The 14,153-nt window shown below is 38.5% G+C and overlaps 1 protein-coding gene across 4 annotated transcripts in view; it reads right to left on the minus strand.

The window, feature by feature from the left end:
* The window catches only part of SYTL5 (synaptotagmin like 5), an 81,625-nt gene that overhangs the window by 43,073 nt on the left and 24,399 nt on the right, over window positions 1-14,153 (minus strand). For all 4 annotated transcript variants that reach the window (XM_060770160.2, XM_060770157.2, XM_060770158.2 and 1 more), the window contains 2 exons: window positions 9,543-9,944; window positions 3,685-3,903 (listed from right to left, as the gene is read on the minus strand). In XM_060770160.2, the coding sequence (XP_060626143.2) occupies window positions 3,685-3,903; window positions 9,543-9,793 (470 nt within the window). In that variant the 5' untranslated portion in view covers window positions 9,794-9,944. The remainder of the gene's footprint in view (window positions 1-3,684; window positions 3,904-9,542; window positions 9,945-14,153) is intronic.

Consider the following 14,153-nt stretch of genomic DNA (forward strand, 5'->3'; position numbering starts at 1 on the left):
CAAAGTTTGAGATAGATAGATAGATATAGAAACAGATATTTAAGCTGTGGATGGTTGAATTTCTGGATGCAGAGGGTCCATCCTATTGTAAGCTAAACTCTGCAGGAAGATAAAGGTGAAATTCTTCAAATACTAACAAAAATATGTGCAATGACTATGGAATGGCCTTGGACTATGATTATGGATGGTGTGGTTTTAATATTGAATGTAATGTTTTAAATGTTTAATATAATGTTAATTTTAATGTTCATTGAAATTGTGTGTTGCTCTAAGGCATTGAATAATTGCTTATATGTGAGCCGCCTTGAGTCCCCTTCAGGAATGAGAAAGGTAGGGTGTAAATAGGGCAAATAAAGAAGCAAATAAATAATAAATACCAGATTTCCATTAAGCAAGGGGGTGCAGCTGGAGATAAGGAAGGCCAGTAAATGCTTGTGCCTGCCTCCTGCAGAATTCTGGAGTTTGTAGTTTAGGAAAAGGCATTTAAACTACTCTGCCAGAGAGGTAATCACTAAACTACAACACTTAGAATTCTGCAGGAAGCAGCCACGGGATTTAAACATCTTTTACCTCCCTCTTTTCCCAACATTGAGCTAAGGGGACTGCGTCAGGGATTGGGGCGTACAGTTTAAGAAGGTCTGCTCTAGAACACACAATGTATTTGGCAAGAACAGCAACAGAGTCTGAACCAGTCCCTACAGAAATACAAAAGACACATTTGAACACACAGGCAATGGTCTGTGATCTGATGCAACATGCTACCCAGAAGCTCTGAGAAATATATTTTTAAAAAGTAGAAACTACATTTGAAGGCCTTTACAGTTTAGTGCTCGCACCTTAAGAGCACCAAAATGAACATAAGCAGTAGTAAATTTGATTATCCACCCAGATATCTCAAACATCTTTTAAAATCACCTGCATTTTGCCTTTTACATAATAAAAAAGAAATACTGCACGATGAGTAAAGAAGTGTGCACACTGTACTCAGCATTTTCTCTTTTGTCTCATCTACTCTTTATGATCTACTAATCAGTACTTAGAAATTATTTGCTTCATATTTAATTGCTAACAGACACTGCCTAATGAAGTGCTTTATTATTATCATTTTACTTCTGCAAGCCCAAGAAGCTTTTTATTTATGACAGCTACCTTACAAGCAACTCAAATAAATCGGAATACACCAAGAGATCTGCACAAAAGGAGCTGTCTTTCATTTGACTATTTTCATGTGCTGGGGACATACACACTGCTCTTGCAAGGACAACTGTTACAGATTGCAACATGCAGTAAACATTACTATTGAGGCCCATTAGAGGATCTGCCTGCAAAAAATAAAATAAAAATCCACACAGCTGTATTTATTAACAACCCTCCCCTCCATCACTCATTTTCTACCATGGTAACAAAAGGCACACTGAGTTCCCTTTTGTCGCCAACATGCCAATCATTAAACCAATTTTAAGCTATAAGAAACCCATCCTTGCCCAACAACAAAGTCCATCATGGATAACAAAGCAGACAGCACAACGTTTTCTGCTAGCATCAGCTGAGAACAGTATGTTTCTATAAAGGGAAGAATATTGCAAACTAAACTCTTAAAAGAATTCTACCATTAGCAATCCCAAGATGCTTGCTTGCTTGCTTGCTTGCTTGCTTGCAAGGATGGAAGGGAAGGTGGGGGGAAGCCTGTATCTTTGTCTGTGTATTGTATGTCATTGTGTTCACTGTGTAAAAGGCATGGAATGATTGCCTTATATGTGTGCTGTAATCCACTCTGAGTCCCTCCGGGGAGATAAAGCAGAATATAAATGAAGTGTATTATTTTATCTGTCTTGAAATAAGGAGCTAGCCTCATTACATCTGTTTGCACACACCCAAGTTAATATGCTTTCTCCTCCATCTTCACATTTAATTACTGGAGTTTATCTACATTACTTAGAATGCCAACCAAGGAGTGGATGTCTGGCAGTGGTAGAAGCCACCATCCATGTTAATAGAAGAGTGTATTTTGAACTAAATAATCTAAAGTGATGCACCTCTGGGGGCCCATCAACACAAAACCTAAAACATGGGATTTCCTGAGTTAAAAGGTGTGTGGCTAACAATAAATTTGTGCTGATTCAAAGCAACGGACAAAAAACATGTGATTCCAGCCGGAAAATGCATATATTCTCATCACTTTATATCCCTGCACACACAAAAAACATGTGATTTCCTTCCATTCCTCCTATGGAGACAGTTTCAGCACATGTCTGCTTTTTAAAAGCCTGAAACAGCTAACCAGCTAATTGGGCTGTGAAATGGACACACAGGTTGTTTAAGGAAGCACAATCAGAGAGCAATTATAACTATCTGAAACTCTTTATTTTACAGTATATAATATTAAACAAAGCTTGAATAAACAGTTGAAGAAAGAGAGAAATTTGCCAGAAGTTTTTTTTAAATCCTTCAGTTATGTTCTGAACCTCATATGTGCACGTGCAAATCTGTTTGCATTTATATTAAGATATTCACATGTGCACATATACTGTCCAGTGATTTTTTACTTTAAAAAAAAAACCTTCCACTGGCCCTCCCACTCGCCCTCCATCTTGTTCTGATACAGAGAAAGTCTGTGAGGACAGCAGCAGAAGGAATCCCAGGACCGAGAGGTCTGTCAGGTACCAGGATTTTTTGTCTTCTATTAAAACCCGCATTTTCATGCTGTCTGGAAGCACCCTGGGGTTGGCAATGTGGATGGCTCATTAAAGTCTGGTCCAAAGTCTGGGGTGAGTTCATCCTACTGTTAACATGGAAACTGCCTGTAATTCTGGGTATGCTTTAGCCATGCTGGCTAAGTGATGCTGGTAGTTTTAAAAAGTTTTATATATAGATTAATGAAACAATAACGTTGGGTAGAAATGCTAGTAGGGGGTTACTGAAAATGCTTAATGCAGGTATGCACAATTTAATGAAATCAGTTTTCCTAGGCACCACCTCTTTGGCTGGGTCTACACTGCCCTATATCCCAGGATCTGATCCCAGATTATTTTCTTATCCCAGATTATCTGACAGTGTAGACTAATATAATTCATTTCAAAGCAGATAATCTGGGTCAGATCCTGGGATATAGGACAGTGTAGATCCAGCCTTTAACAGAACACACTTTTCTGCAAAGGAATCCACCTGCTCCAGTTATGAGCAGAAAATACTTGGATAGAACTATAGGGATATCCCTTTTTCTGAAAGTAGATAAGTTTCTGGCATGACATCTTTAACAGAAAATTTGGTAGCATAGATAGAAATAGCATGGAAAGAAAGACTATAAAAAGAAGAGTGATTTAATATGTTTCAGAAAACCTTTTAACCAAAGCTAACAATATACACATTAAAATGAAAATACCAGGTAATTGTTTACTGCTGACACACTGCTACAACCTGATAGTGGAAGTCTGTGCTTCTCCAATCCTCTCCTCCAGCATCTTCCTGGGGCTGATTTTGCAAAAGAATCCTCCGTCTGAACACTATTAACTGAGCTATATCTGGACCCCATTTATGGATTTCAAACACCTTCAATGTAAACCCAATCATGCCTTCATTATCCCAACCCTATACACTAATTACACGTTCATATCATTCAGCAATGATATATTGTAAGATCAGAAAATGAATTACCAAAAATATGTCCATTTAAAAGAAACTCACCCAATTTTATCACACACTGTGCATTTCCATTTGCCATTCATCCCTTCAACACGGCATTTGCTACAAACTCTAAGTCCACATGTTGGGCAGAAATCTCCTCTATCAAAGATTAAGCCCAAATTTTTCTGACAGCGAATGCAGACCCTGCTGTTCTCAAGCTGGTGTCGTTGATGCCGGCTGCCTTTCCGTTTCACCTCCAGTAACTCATTCTGCAGTTTCCTAGAATAAAAAAGTTTTAGTTTTTAAAAAAGGTTGCTAGCAGGCATGATTTGTCACTTCATAACATGCTTCTTTAAACCTGACACATGTGTGAATAGGTCATCACAAATCAAGGCTCCTTTCAGAGTTTTCTTAGCAGTACACTTTTCATGGGAACCAGTTTGCATATTTGAATTTAAAGCACCAAATGTTGAGCATTACATTAAATAAAACAAATTTCAATCACTCCGAGTTGCATTAAAATACTAACTGAAAAACAGGCAGTAATTTCTGAATGTAACTTTTGAATACAGTGTGAGTCATTCTGAGAAAGAAGATACAGATTGAGTGATTTACGCACTTTGCAACACTGAGTAAAGCATAACTATGAAGAACTTTGCAACTGTCAAAAACATTTACACTCAGTTATATAGAGTCATATGGCAAACAGGTATAATCTTTTGTGTGTATAGACATATAAGAGAATATAAATGCTCCAAGGTGTCTTGCTCTACAACATAGATGTTACGCTGAGACTTAAAGCGATTTTCCTTTGTGTCTCCAAGACTCATTGGCCATCTTGGGAATTTTGTTATTTGTGATGTGGTCATCTCACAGATGTTACCATGATATAAAAGTAACATCTATGGTAGCAATCCCTAAATTTTACTGTCATAGGTGCGCATATACACACTCGCGCACACATACATGTAGACATAAATCATATATAATCCTATTAAACCAGATTGGACAGAATCATATTTTGTAGCATAATAAGAACAGAGCTAGGCCAACAAGACATTCAAGCTATCTTCAACAATAGGACTATCTTCATACATAAATCATAGTAATCTTTCCACATTTGTGGATTTGACTCTTGTGGATTTGATTATTTATGGGTTTGATTTCTAAGAATCTTGACTCTATTGTCAACTTCCTCCAGTCATGCTAGAGGAGCTAAGCATTTCTAGAGAACCTCTCTAGGGACCTGGTCACATGAGGAATTTTTAGCATCCTAGGACACTTCTGCTCCAGTTAAGAGACAGATAGGCACACAGCCCATTACATGACATCCCTCAATTTCTGGTGGAGGCCCCACCAACCAGCATGGAAGCATCCTAGGATGGCTTCAATGGAGCCAGCACCATTCTGCCCCGCTTGGGCCATGCTTCCCTTGTGTGATGGGGGAAATGGTGTTGTACTGGAGTGGTGCCCAAGGTGACAGAGTTGCCCACATGCCTCCCCTTTTGCCATACTTTCTGGCAAAACGGTACTTGGGTGAAGGCATATGATAAGGTCATAGGATTCTCTAGGTCCTCCAATACAATTCTGTGTTCAGCTTCCGGTGATCATAAAGTCATGCTGGGAGACCTAGAAATTCCTAAAGTAGTGTTCTCTCTGGGGAAAAATAGCAATTTCTTTTTAAAAAATAAATATAACTATTGACAAAGGTCTTGGATAATATAAAACTTGGATAATAAAGGTTTTCTGATGACCACTTAGATAAGGAGGGAAGGCACATCTGTGGAAAGGTTTATGTCAATGGTTCCCAACCTCATGGGTCACAACCTCAAAGGAAGTCGTGAAGGGTTTTCTGTGGGGTTGCTGTGCAATTGTGAACTATGAAAATGTTAAAAAAGTATAAAAAAATCATACAATTGCATCCTGCATAGAGATTTGTTTGCATAAACATGTAAAGATCTTTCGTTTGTTGGGTTAGCTTGTTGTGAAGTTCAGGTTCATACACAGTTAACCTTATTTTGATTCACATACTGAAAATTTTTTTGATGCATTTTCATTTACCCTATTAAAAAGCTTGTTGCTACTATATCAGGGTAATCCACCACTTTGCCTTTATAAAATGGTGTCGTGATTCGAAAAAGGTTGGCAACAGCTGGTTTAGGTGAACTAATTTCTTCAGTTGTGGTATAGTAATGAAACTTCAACGTGCAGGATGAAGCAAGTTGTTCTCAAAAGAAATCATATATAAACAAAGAACTGCTGCTCGTTAAGAGTGCTACCTAAAACTGGGATATTACATTATATAACAAGGATGGAGTATGTATATTACTGTGTAGCTGATTGCACTGTAGCGAAGGGCAAAGGTGTGTCCTATTTGTTTCTTTATCCCACAAAGTTTACACTAAAATTTCACCAATGTTTGGGAGGAGCTATACTGTAGCAGCTAGACCCTGGACATGACAATGTGGTTTAACCAAGTATCCTGTCATCTTGCACCCACTTTTCTTAGTTCAATTAAACAAATCTTACAGAGCGAACATAGTTAGGATCACAAAGCAATAATGATGCATCTGTTGCACTATCTCTCTGTATCCTCCCCTACAAGTGTAATACTTTCTGTCTAGAACCATGTTTTACTTCTTTCTTTTTTTTTTTTTAAATTCTACCCGATATGACCAAGCAGCACGATAGAATTCTGCCAGAGGTGTGGTGCAGGCAAGAAGTAAGTAGACAGAGATTGCAACTGCCTTATGAAAGTTGGGGGACTCATTACATCATGTCAACTTTGTCCCTTCCAGTTCTTCAGTTCTGTGATCCTCAAAACTACCAGCTGACATACAACACAATTAGAAGGTTCCACTGCAAGTTCATGTCAATGATTTCCACAACTTGTTTACTGAATAGTCTTGATAGAAGATCTCCATGAAGTCAAGTAGGCTTGGATGCGGTGAATATATGTCTGGAAAGAACCATCTGGGAAGGCCAGAAACGCAGCTCTGAAGTCTTCAGAATCAGAGATAGATGCAAGCATGACCAAACAATAATGCTCTACTTTGCCAGTGCCTTAGATCATCACAAATTTAGACAGCTGTGTTTGATGTGAAATTACATCCCCATTTCCTTGCAGTGGCTTCAAGAGTGAATCACTAAATTACTATGACAATGTGCTCATTTCAAAATTGAAAGAATTAAGTGCTCCAAGATTACAGGAGATGGAGAAAGCAAATGAGTCATCAGACCTTAATCTACCATCAACAAAGCTTCAAAACAACCACTGTCTAACTTTGTTAGATGCTAAGCAAAAAGAATGTTGTGCGTCAAACTCACTAGTTGCCTTGGTCCACAGCCTTACTTGCCAAGAGCAGTCAGAGGCAGTCCATGATTTTAAGCTGTCACTCTTCCAATTTACAGGAATGAGCAAGTCAATTCCACAGTTCATTCCAAGAGGTCTGAATGCAACCGAATTTCACCAAGACCCAGAAGCATAGTCCAGGGTTCAAGGAATGAAGTCACCAATGATACACAGCTGTAGAACCAAATCAAGATGTTTTCTCCAAGCAGTAAGCTGTTCCAAACGACTGTCCTTTATGCTGCTCCTAATAATTATTTACAGATGCTGAATCCTCTTCTGAGCTAGTCAATTTGACCTTCACAGCTAGATGGCATCTGTCCTGAGAGGGAACTAGGCAGGGCAAGTTACTGCCTGTTTTTGCTTTTCCCCCTGCTCCAACTCGTGCTTCTATTTCTGAAAGGACCTGCTCGCTAGTGGTCTTAGGCTGTTCCTCTTCCTGGGGCTCAGAACTTCCTGCCCCCTCCCCCATGCATCACTCCTCCCTCTCCCAGAGGCCAAGGTTTTTCTGGATATGTCTGATGGAATTTGCTTACCATACTCCATATCTCGATGATCAGTATGGACCCTCCACAGGATGAGCTGTGTCCTCTAGCAGATGTCATAGAGCCTCAAATGCGCTTTGATGACCAGCAGCTCTTTCTCCCAGAAAGTGTAGTTTCTCTCAGCACTGCTCAATTGGCGAAAGTAGTAAGCACAGGGATGCAAATTATCCCTATCTAGTTGCAGGAGTACCACTGCAATGGCCACACCCAATGCATCTGCTTGCATAACAAAAGGGGTACTTGGATCAGGGTACTGCAGGACTGGCTCAGTGGTGAACAGCACTTTAGCTGCTGAAACCCTTATTTATTTATTTATTTATTTATTTATTTATTATTTATTCTATTCATATCCCGCCTTTCTCTACCCCAAAGGGGACTCAAGCCAGCTTTACATATAGAAATTATTTGATGCCTTTAAACAACAGACAATTAAATAAATTTAAGTTAAAATTTAAAATTTGAGTTAAAATGCACATTAAAACATATTAAAACCCTTCCTCTGCTTGAGCTGTCTACTGGAATGGAGCCTGTTTTGCAAGCATTATGTGATGGGATTTTCCCAGGTAGCAAAGTTTGGAATAAAATGCCAATAGTAATTTGCAAACCCCAAGAAGCACTGAACATCTTTCTTGGATCCTGGCGTCTGTCATGATAACACTGCTTTTACTTTCCCAGAGTCCATGGTCACTTCCTGGACAGACACTCAATGCCCTAAAAAGTCCACTTCTTGCAAGTCAAATGCAAATTTATCCAACTTAATGTACAGGCGATGCTCACACAGCTTCTGCAACAACACTTGAACATGCCTGTCATGCACCTGTTGGTTTTTTGAATAAATAAATAAATATCATCTAAATAAATAAGAACAAATAGTCCCTAAATAGTCCCTGAAAATGTCATTTATGAAGTGTTGAAGTGCCACCAAAGCATTGCATAAACCAAGCGACATGACTTTGCATCCAAAATGTCCGTGGCAGGTCTGGAATGCTGTTTTCCAGTCATCCCCAGCCTTGATTCTAATATGTTTATAGGCCCCTCTCAAGTCCAGTTTGGTGAACATCCTGGCCCCTCAAAGTCTCTCCAGCAATTCTGTGATCAGGGGCAATGGGTATCGGTTCCTATTAGTTATTTTCCAAGAACTCTTGCAGGTTTTGTAACTCCAGTTCCTAGAGCAGATAGATGTGTCCACTGGGAACAGGGGCTTCTGGGATTAGCTTGATGGCACAATCATAGGATCAATGAGGTGGTAAATAATTGGCCTCATTCTTGTTGAACACATCCCGTAAATTCCAGTATTTCCAGGATAGCTGCATTGATTTGCCTGGTTCGATCTCCTCAGAAACCTTAATAAGATGTGGCAAATTTCACAAGCCCCAAGCACATAGGTTTTCCCCAAACACAGTAAGCAGAGGGCATGAGCATGTGTATCAAGGAGCTTTTCCCCACAATGCCTGGCATTTCTTAACAAATGTGGCTGCCATAGTAATAGGGAAGTAAGGTAAGTTAACAGTTAAAGCCTCAGGAAAAATCAACAAGAACAAACAAACCCTGGAGGGTACTCATGGGATACGAGTCCAGGGATATGAGGAAAGAGTTGTCAAACAGTCCAGGTCAAACCAGGAGTCAAGAGGCCAACGGATTAAGAAGAGAGTTGTTAAACAGTCCAAGGTCAGCACCAGAAGTAGGTAAGTTGTTCAAGGGAGATCCACTAGAATAGTGAATCTGGTCGTAGTGAAATACCTGCTTTAGTTAGAGTAAGATATAAGAGCAACATCTTTGCTGTTGCTGCTGCAGACAAAAAGAAACTGAGGTATATATAGCCCTGCTGCTGGCTATATACTCAGGGGGAGTGGGCAGGGCTAACACCAGAAGGTTCTTAAGAACTCTAGAGAATTCCAACTTGTCTTGCACCTGCATACAAGGCCCATATGTGTGATTTCAGAAAACACAAAGAATAATAATAATTTCACACTTTGATATCTAATTTGTATCAGAGATGTACCCCCAGAAAAAAATAGTATTACCTGATTCTTTTATCTTCAATTTTTTTCAGGTATTCATCTCTCTTCAATACTCCCAATATAGTTTCTCTTTCATGGTCCAGTAAAAATGACAAATTGATGATCTCCAGATTTTGAGACATTTTGCCTAAACTGTATTGTTTTGTGTTATAGATATATGTTCCAGGAGTGATGCGAAGTTTAAAGACACATCGTTGCATGTGACCAGCCATTAAAAAGTTAAAATATCTCCTGGAAGAAGCCAACCTGTACATTTAAGAGCAATCCCAGAAGAAGAAGAAACTGTAATTTTAATGACTTCAGTGTCCATTAGAATTTTGCTCCAGTTCTTGAACATGCTTCAGTTGCTTATTGATAGATGATCTTTGTACTAATAGTTTCTTCACATCTTTTCACCTCGATTACCTGAAAATGGCAAGGACAAAAAGGAATTATTTGATAGTGAACAGCATTTTGCTTTAAAAATGCTTTCAATGGAGCAACCAACACTTAACCATCCTAACATTCCTAGTTTTATGTGTAGATACATGTGGCATTTACTATTTCAGGAGACATTGGACATACAATTTATTTATTAATTATTTATTTAAAACATTTATATTCTTCCCTTCTCACTCCAAAGGGGACTCAGGGTGGAGCACAACACATAAATGGCAAACATTTAATGCTGGAACATAAATACACTATACATATACATAAACATTAAAATCATTTATTTCAACATTAAAATCCACTGTTTAAAACCCTATCAAACATCTCTACAAATGTTATAATATCAATATCTCTGTGTCATGCTTCTCTTCCATGCTGTCCATGATCCATACTTCTTTAAACATGTCCATCTGTATCTTTTCTGCTATGTTTTGGAAGTTGTTTTCACTGTCTTCCATTGTCATCCTAAGACTGAGGAATATGGGACATTTCTGCCTTGGTTTTGTATTCCAGCATTAGGATGATAGGTGGAAGCAAGATGCTGTTATAATATATCAGTTTATGTCCAAATCACAAAAGGAAGAATCCCTGAGTTTCCAAATCAAGGCAGTTGAGAATGTCCTGAAAATCACCATAACATGCAAGAGTTAATTCACAAACCCCAAAGTTGGCTAATCGTGCAGTGAGTTCAGTTTGGATAACAATTGGAAACACAAACAAAAAAAGTAATCTGACTTTTCCACCATATGGCCAGAACAATTTTCAGAGCATATGTTCATCTTTATTCATATAATTATCCTATTACTTAATTAATTTTTATCAGGATAATTATTCTTTTATATTGTTAGATCTGCTTTTAGTGTGTAGTAATTAATTGTACAATTAATCCTTCATTTGGCAGGCAATTAATAAAGTTAAGAAAAGTATCCACTTAAGGATAAAATTGTCATTCATCTTTCTCATCTTTCTAAAATTATCTGCCAATTTCTTTCTTATTAGCTGGTATTTCCTATTTAATTTGGGAAGAAAAACACATTACAGATGAATTTTATTAGTTCAATTAATACTCTCAAATGAAAATATTTCTCTCAGAGCTGTGTTCAACCCTCCCCCCCCCCTTTTAAGGACTATTTAAAAGATATCCATAATCAGGAACTTAATTATTAAATTCCACATTATGAATTTTGAAGAAAACAAACAATTACATTCAATTTTTTTCATTCCTGTACACAGTGGTAAGTGGCATTTGTTGTCCAAATGCCTAGAACTGCAACCATTGGTTCCACAGTGGACGGAAAATATGTATGTGTTTATTTCACCTTCTTGTATATGCTACCTTTGACACAAATCTAAGACCTCAAGCAGTTCACACAAATAACATCTAAAAATTATAATGAGTCACAATGAAACATATTGCACGGTTATATTAAAACACACCTGAATTAAAATCACATTCTTAAAGTATAGCAGACATTCATCAAAATCGCTTCTTCAGCATTCATTCGATTGACAAATACAATTCAAGCTCCATATCCACAAGGGATATGTTCTTGGCTTCACATGGATATGCAAAGCTGCAAATAATACCAAATCCTGTTGAAATGAATCATGTCTGGTAAAATAATAGTATAGGGTCACACTGGAAGACCTAGAAAATCTCTAGAGATGGCAAACTTTATTGAACATGGAATGGATACAATTCCTGTGGATATGGATATTTTTGGGCCATGGAATGGATACCATTCCTGTGAGTTTGGGGGAGAGGGCTGAGTGCTGGCTGCCTCGTGTGCCCTGTCTCTGCCAAAATGGCAGTGGATGGCCTTTTAGACCTTTCCAGAGGGCTTCATGAGGGAAGCTCAGAAGCTTGTAACTCAGACCGTATTTCAAAAGCAAAAATCGAAGGAGAGGCAGTTGGTGTGCTCATAAGTTGTGGTTTCAGTGTTTATCAAACATGTATCATGCTGTACTTTCAATATGAGATATGTCCTTTGTTGCAAAACACCATACTGGAACATTGTAATCACTGAAATAACCTACACTGTATCATTTTATGAAATAAATGTATCATGATGGAATTGGCAAAGAAGAAACAGGTTGATTTGTGATCAATGCGAGCAACAAATGAGATACCTCAGTATGATCCGAAAACTAAATTAGATTTAAAGCCTGGCATCTTATTTTTCTCAGTCTCCTCTAAGACTGGAGATCCTCATTGAGATGAAAAGTTAAATCCCATTTTAAAGTCCTGGATGATCACTTTTCCAGTAGTGTTCAGGCTCAGAGCTAACTATTTTGAATCATAAATACCAGCACATTTCAAGCATAGAGCCCTTATTAGTGATAACTAAGCATACCCTCCAAATGTTTCAACATGGCAGGGATTAATCCCAAGGAATCTTTTGCCTTCACATTTTTTTCTACTGCCTTTAAACTGTGTCTTTCTCCTCTTTCCACTTTCCACTTTGTCTGCAGTTTGCTTCAGTTGCTGCAAACTGAGTTCAAAATGCCTAAGTTGTTTTCACTCAAGGAGAAGAGAGGGCAGCATCTTGACATTCCCAGTAGGTTATTTCAAACACAAACTACTGCAGCATCTCTTAACTTATTAATAACTTTCATTATCTTCACCATACTCTGAAGATTCGTGGCCATACATGTTCCAATCTTCATATATGAATCATTGGAAAGTATGCCTAACCTTAGGAAATAACTTTGATTTCTTAAATTGGTAAAGTATCCACAGTACTCCATACAAAAGCTGGGGGGGGGGGGAGGCAAGCCCGTAGTCAGGATTTCAATTGGGGGGGGGGGCTGAGTTTGTTTCGGGGGGGGGCTGAGTCTGAGTGAAGGAGGGTCTACCCTAGCAAACCTTTTGTATCGTTACCCCAATACGCCCATGCATATGGGATATATTGAGTATGGTGATCAGATCATGATATGAATAAACATAACAGTTTAAATAATACACCAGTAAGGGCCCCCGGTGGCATAGTGGGTTAAAGCACTGAGCTGCTGAGCTTGTTGATTGAAAGGTCGCAAGTTCGATTCCGGGGAGCGGCGTGAGCTTCCGCTGTCAGCCCTAGCTTCTGCCAACCTAGCAGTTCGAAAACATGCAAATGTGAGTAGATCAATAGGTACCGCTCCGGCGGGAAGGTAACAGCGCTCCATGCAGTCATGCCGGCCACATGACCTTGGAGGTGTCTATGGACAATGCTGGCTCTTCGGCTTAGAAATGGAGATGAGCACCACACCCCAGAGTCAGACATGACTGGACTTAATGTCAGGGGACTACCTACCTACCTAAGGCCTTTTCGCAAATCACCATGAGAATTTGGGGGGGGGGGAGCTGAAGCCCCTCAAGCCCCTCCCCCCCCCGGCTACATGCCTGGGGTGGGGGATCCAAAGGTACAGGATGTGACCACTAAAGAAGCCCAATTGGCTGGATCCAGATCCTAGAAGGGGCTGATGTCATTCCAAAACCTAAGGATCTCCTTCTCTGGTACACAATATAATTTCAAGCTACTATTTTGAACAAATTTAAGGCATGATATAAAACTCTTGAGTGAAACACCTGCCATTTAATTTTAAATAGAGCTTGTGTATCCCTTTCTAAAATGCGTAGGACCAGAAATATTTTGGATTTTTTTAATATCTTTGTTTGCATGTATGTACATAATGAAAAATCATCAAGATGAGACTGAAGTCCAAATACAAAATTCATTTGTTTCATATATACCTTATATACACAGCCTGAAGGTTATTTAGACAATATTTTAATAATTTTGCGTGTAAAACAAAGTTTGTTTACAGTGAATTATCAGAAAGCAAAGGTGTTATGCTCTCAACTACTCAAGTGAACTGACATAGGAAAATGGAATGACGACAATGAGATCGGACAACGTTTTTAACAAGGCGACACTATGAATTTATATTTTATTGATATGTTTATTTTTTATTATATGTTATGTTTTTAATTATAGTGTAAGCATTGAATTTTATCCTGTTAATCGCCTTGAGTCACCTACGGGCTGAGAAAGGTGGTATACAAATACAGCAAATAAATAAATAAATAAATAAATAAATAAATTTAGATTTTGGAGAATTTTGTATTTGGGAATTCCAGATAATCTGTACAAGAATTTCAAAGGTAACCCTTCTGTAGACAGAAGTTAATGGTTTATTATT

This window comes from Anolis sagrei, chromosome 3 (genome assembly GCF_037176765.1).
Source record: "Anolis sagrei isolate rAnoSag1 chromosome 3, rAnoSag1.mat, whole genome shotgun sequence".
Classification (NCBI taxonomy): domain Eukaryota; kingdom Metazoa; phylum Chordata; class Lepidosauria; order Squamata; family Dactyloidae; genus Anolis; species Anolis sagrei.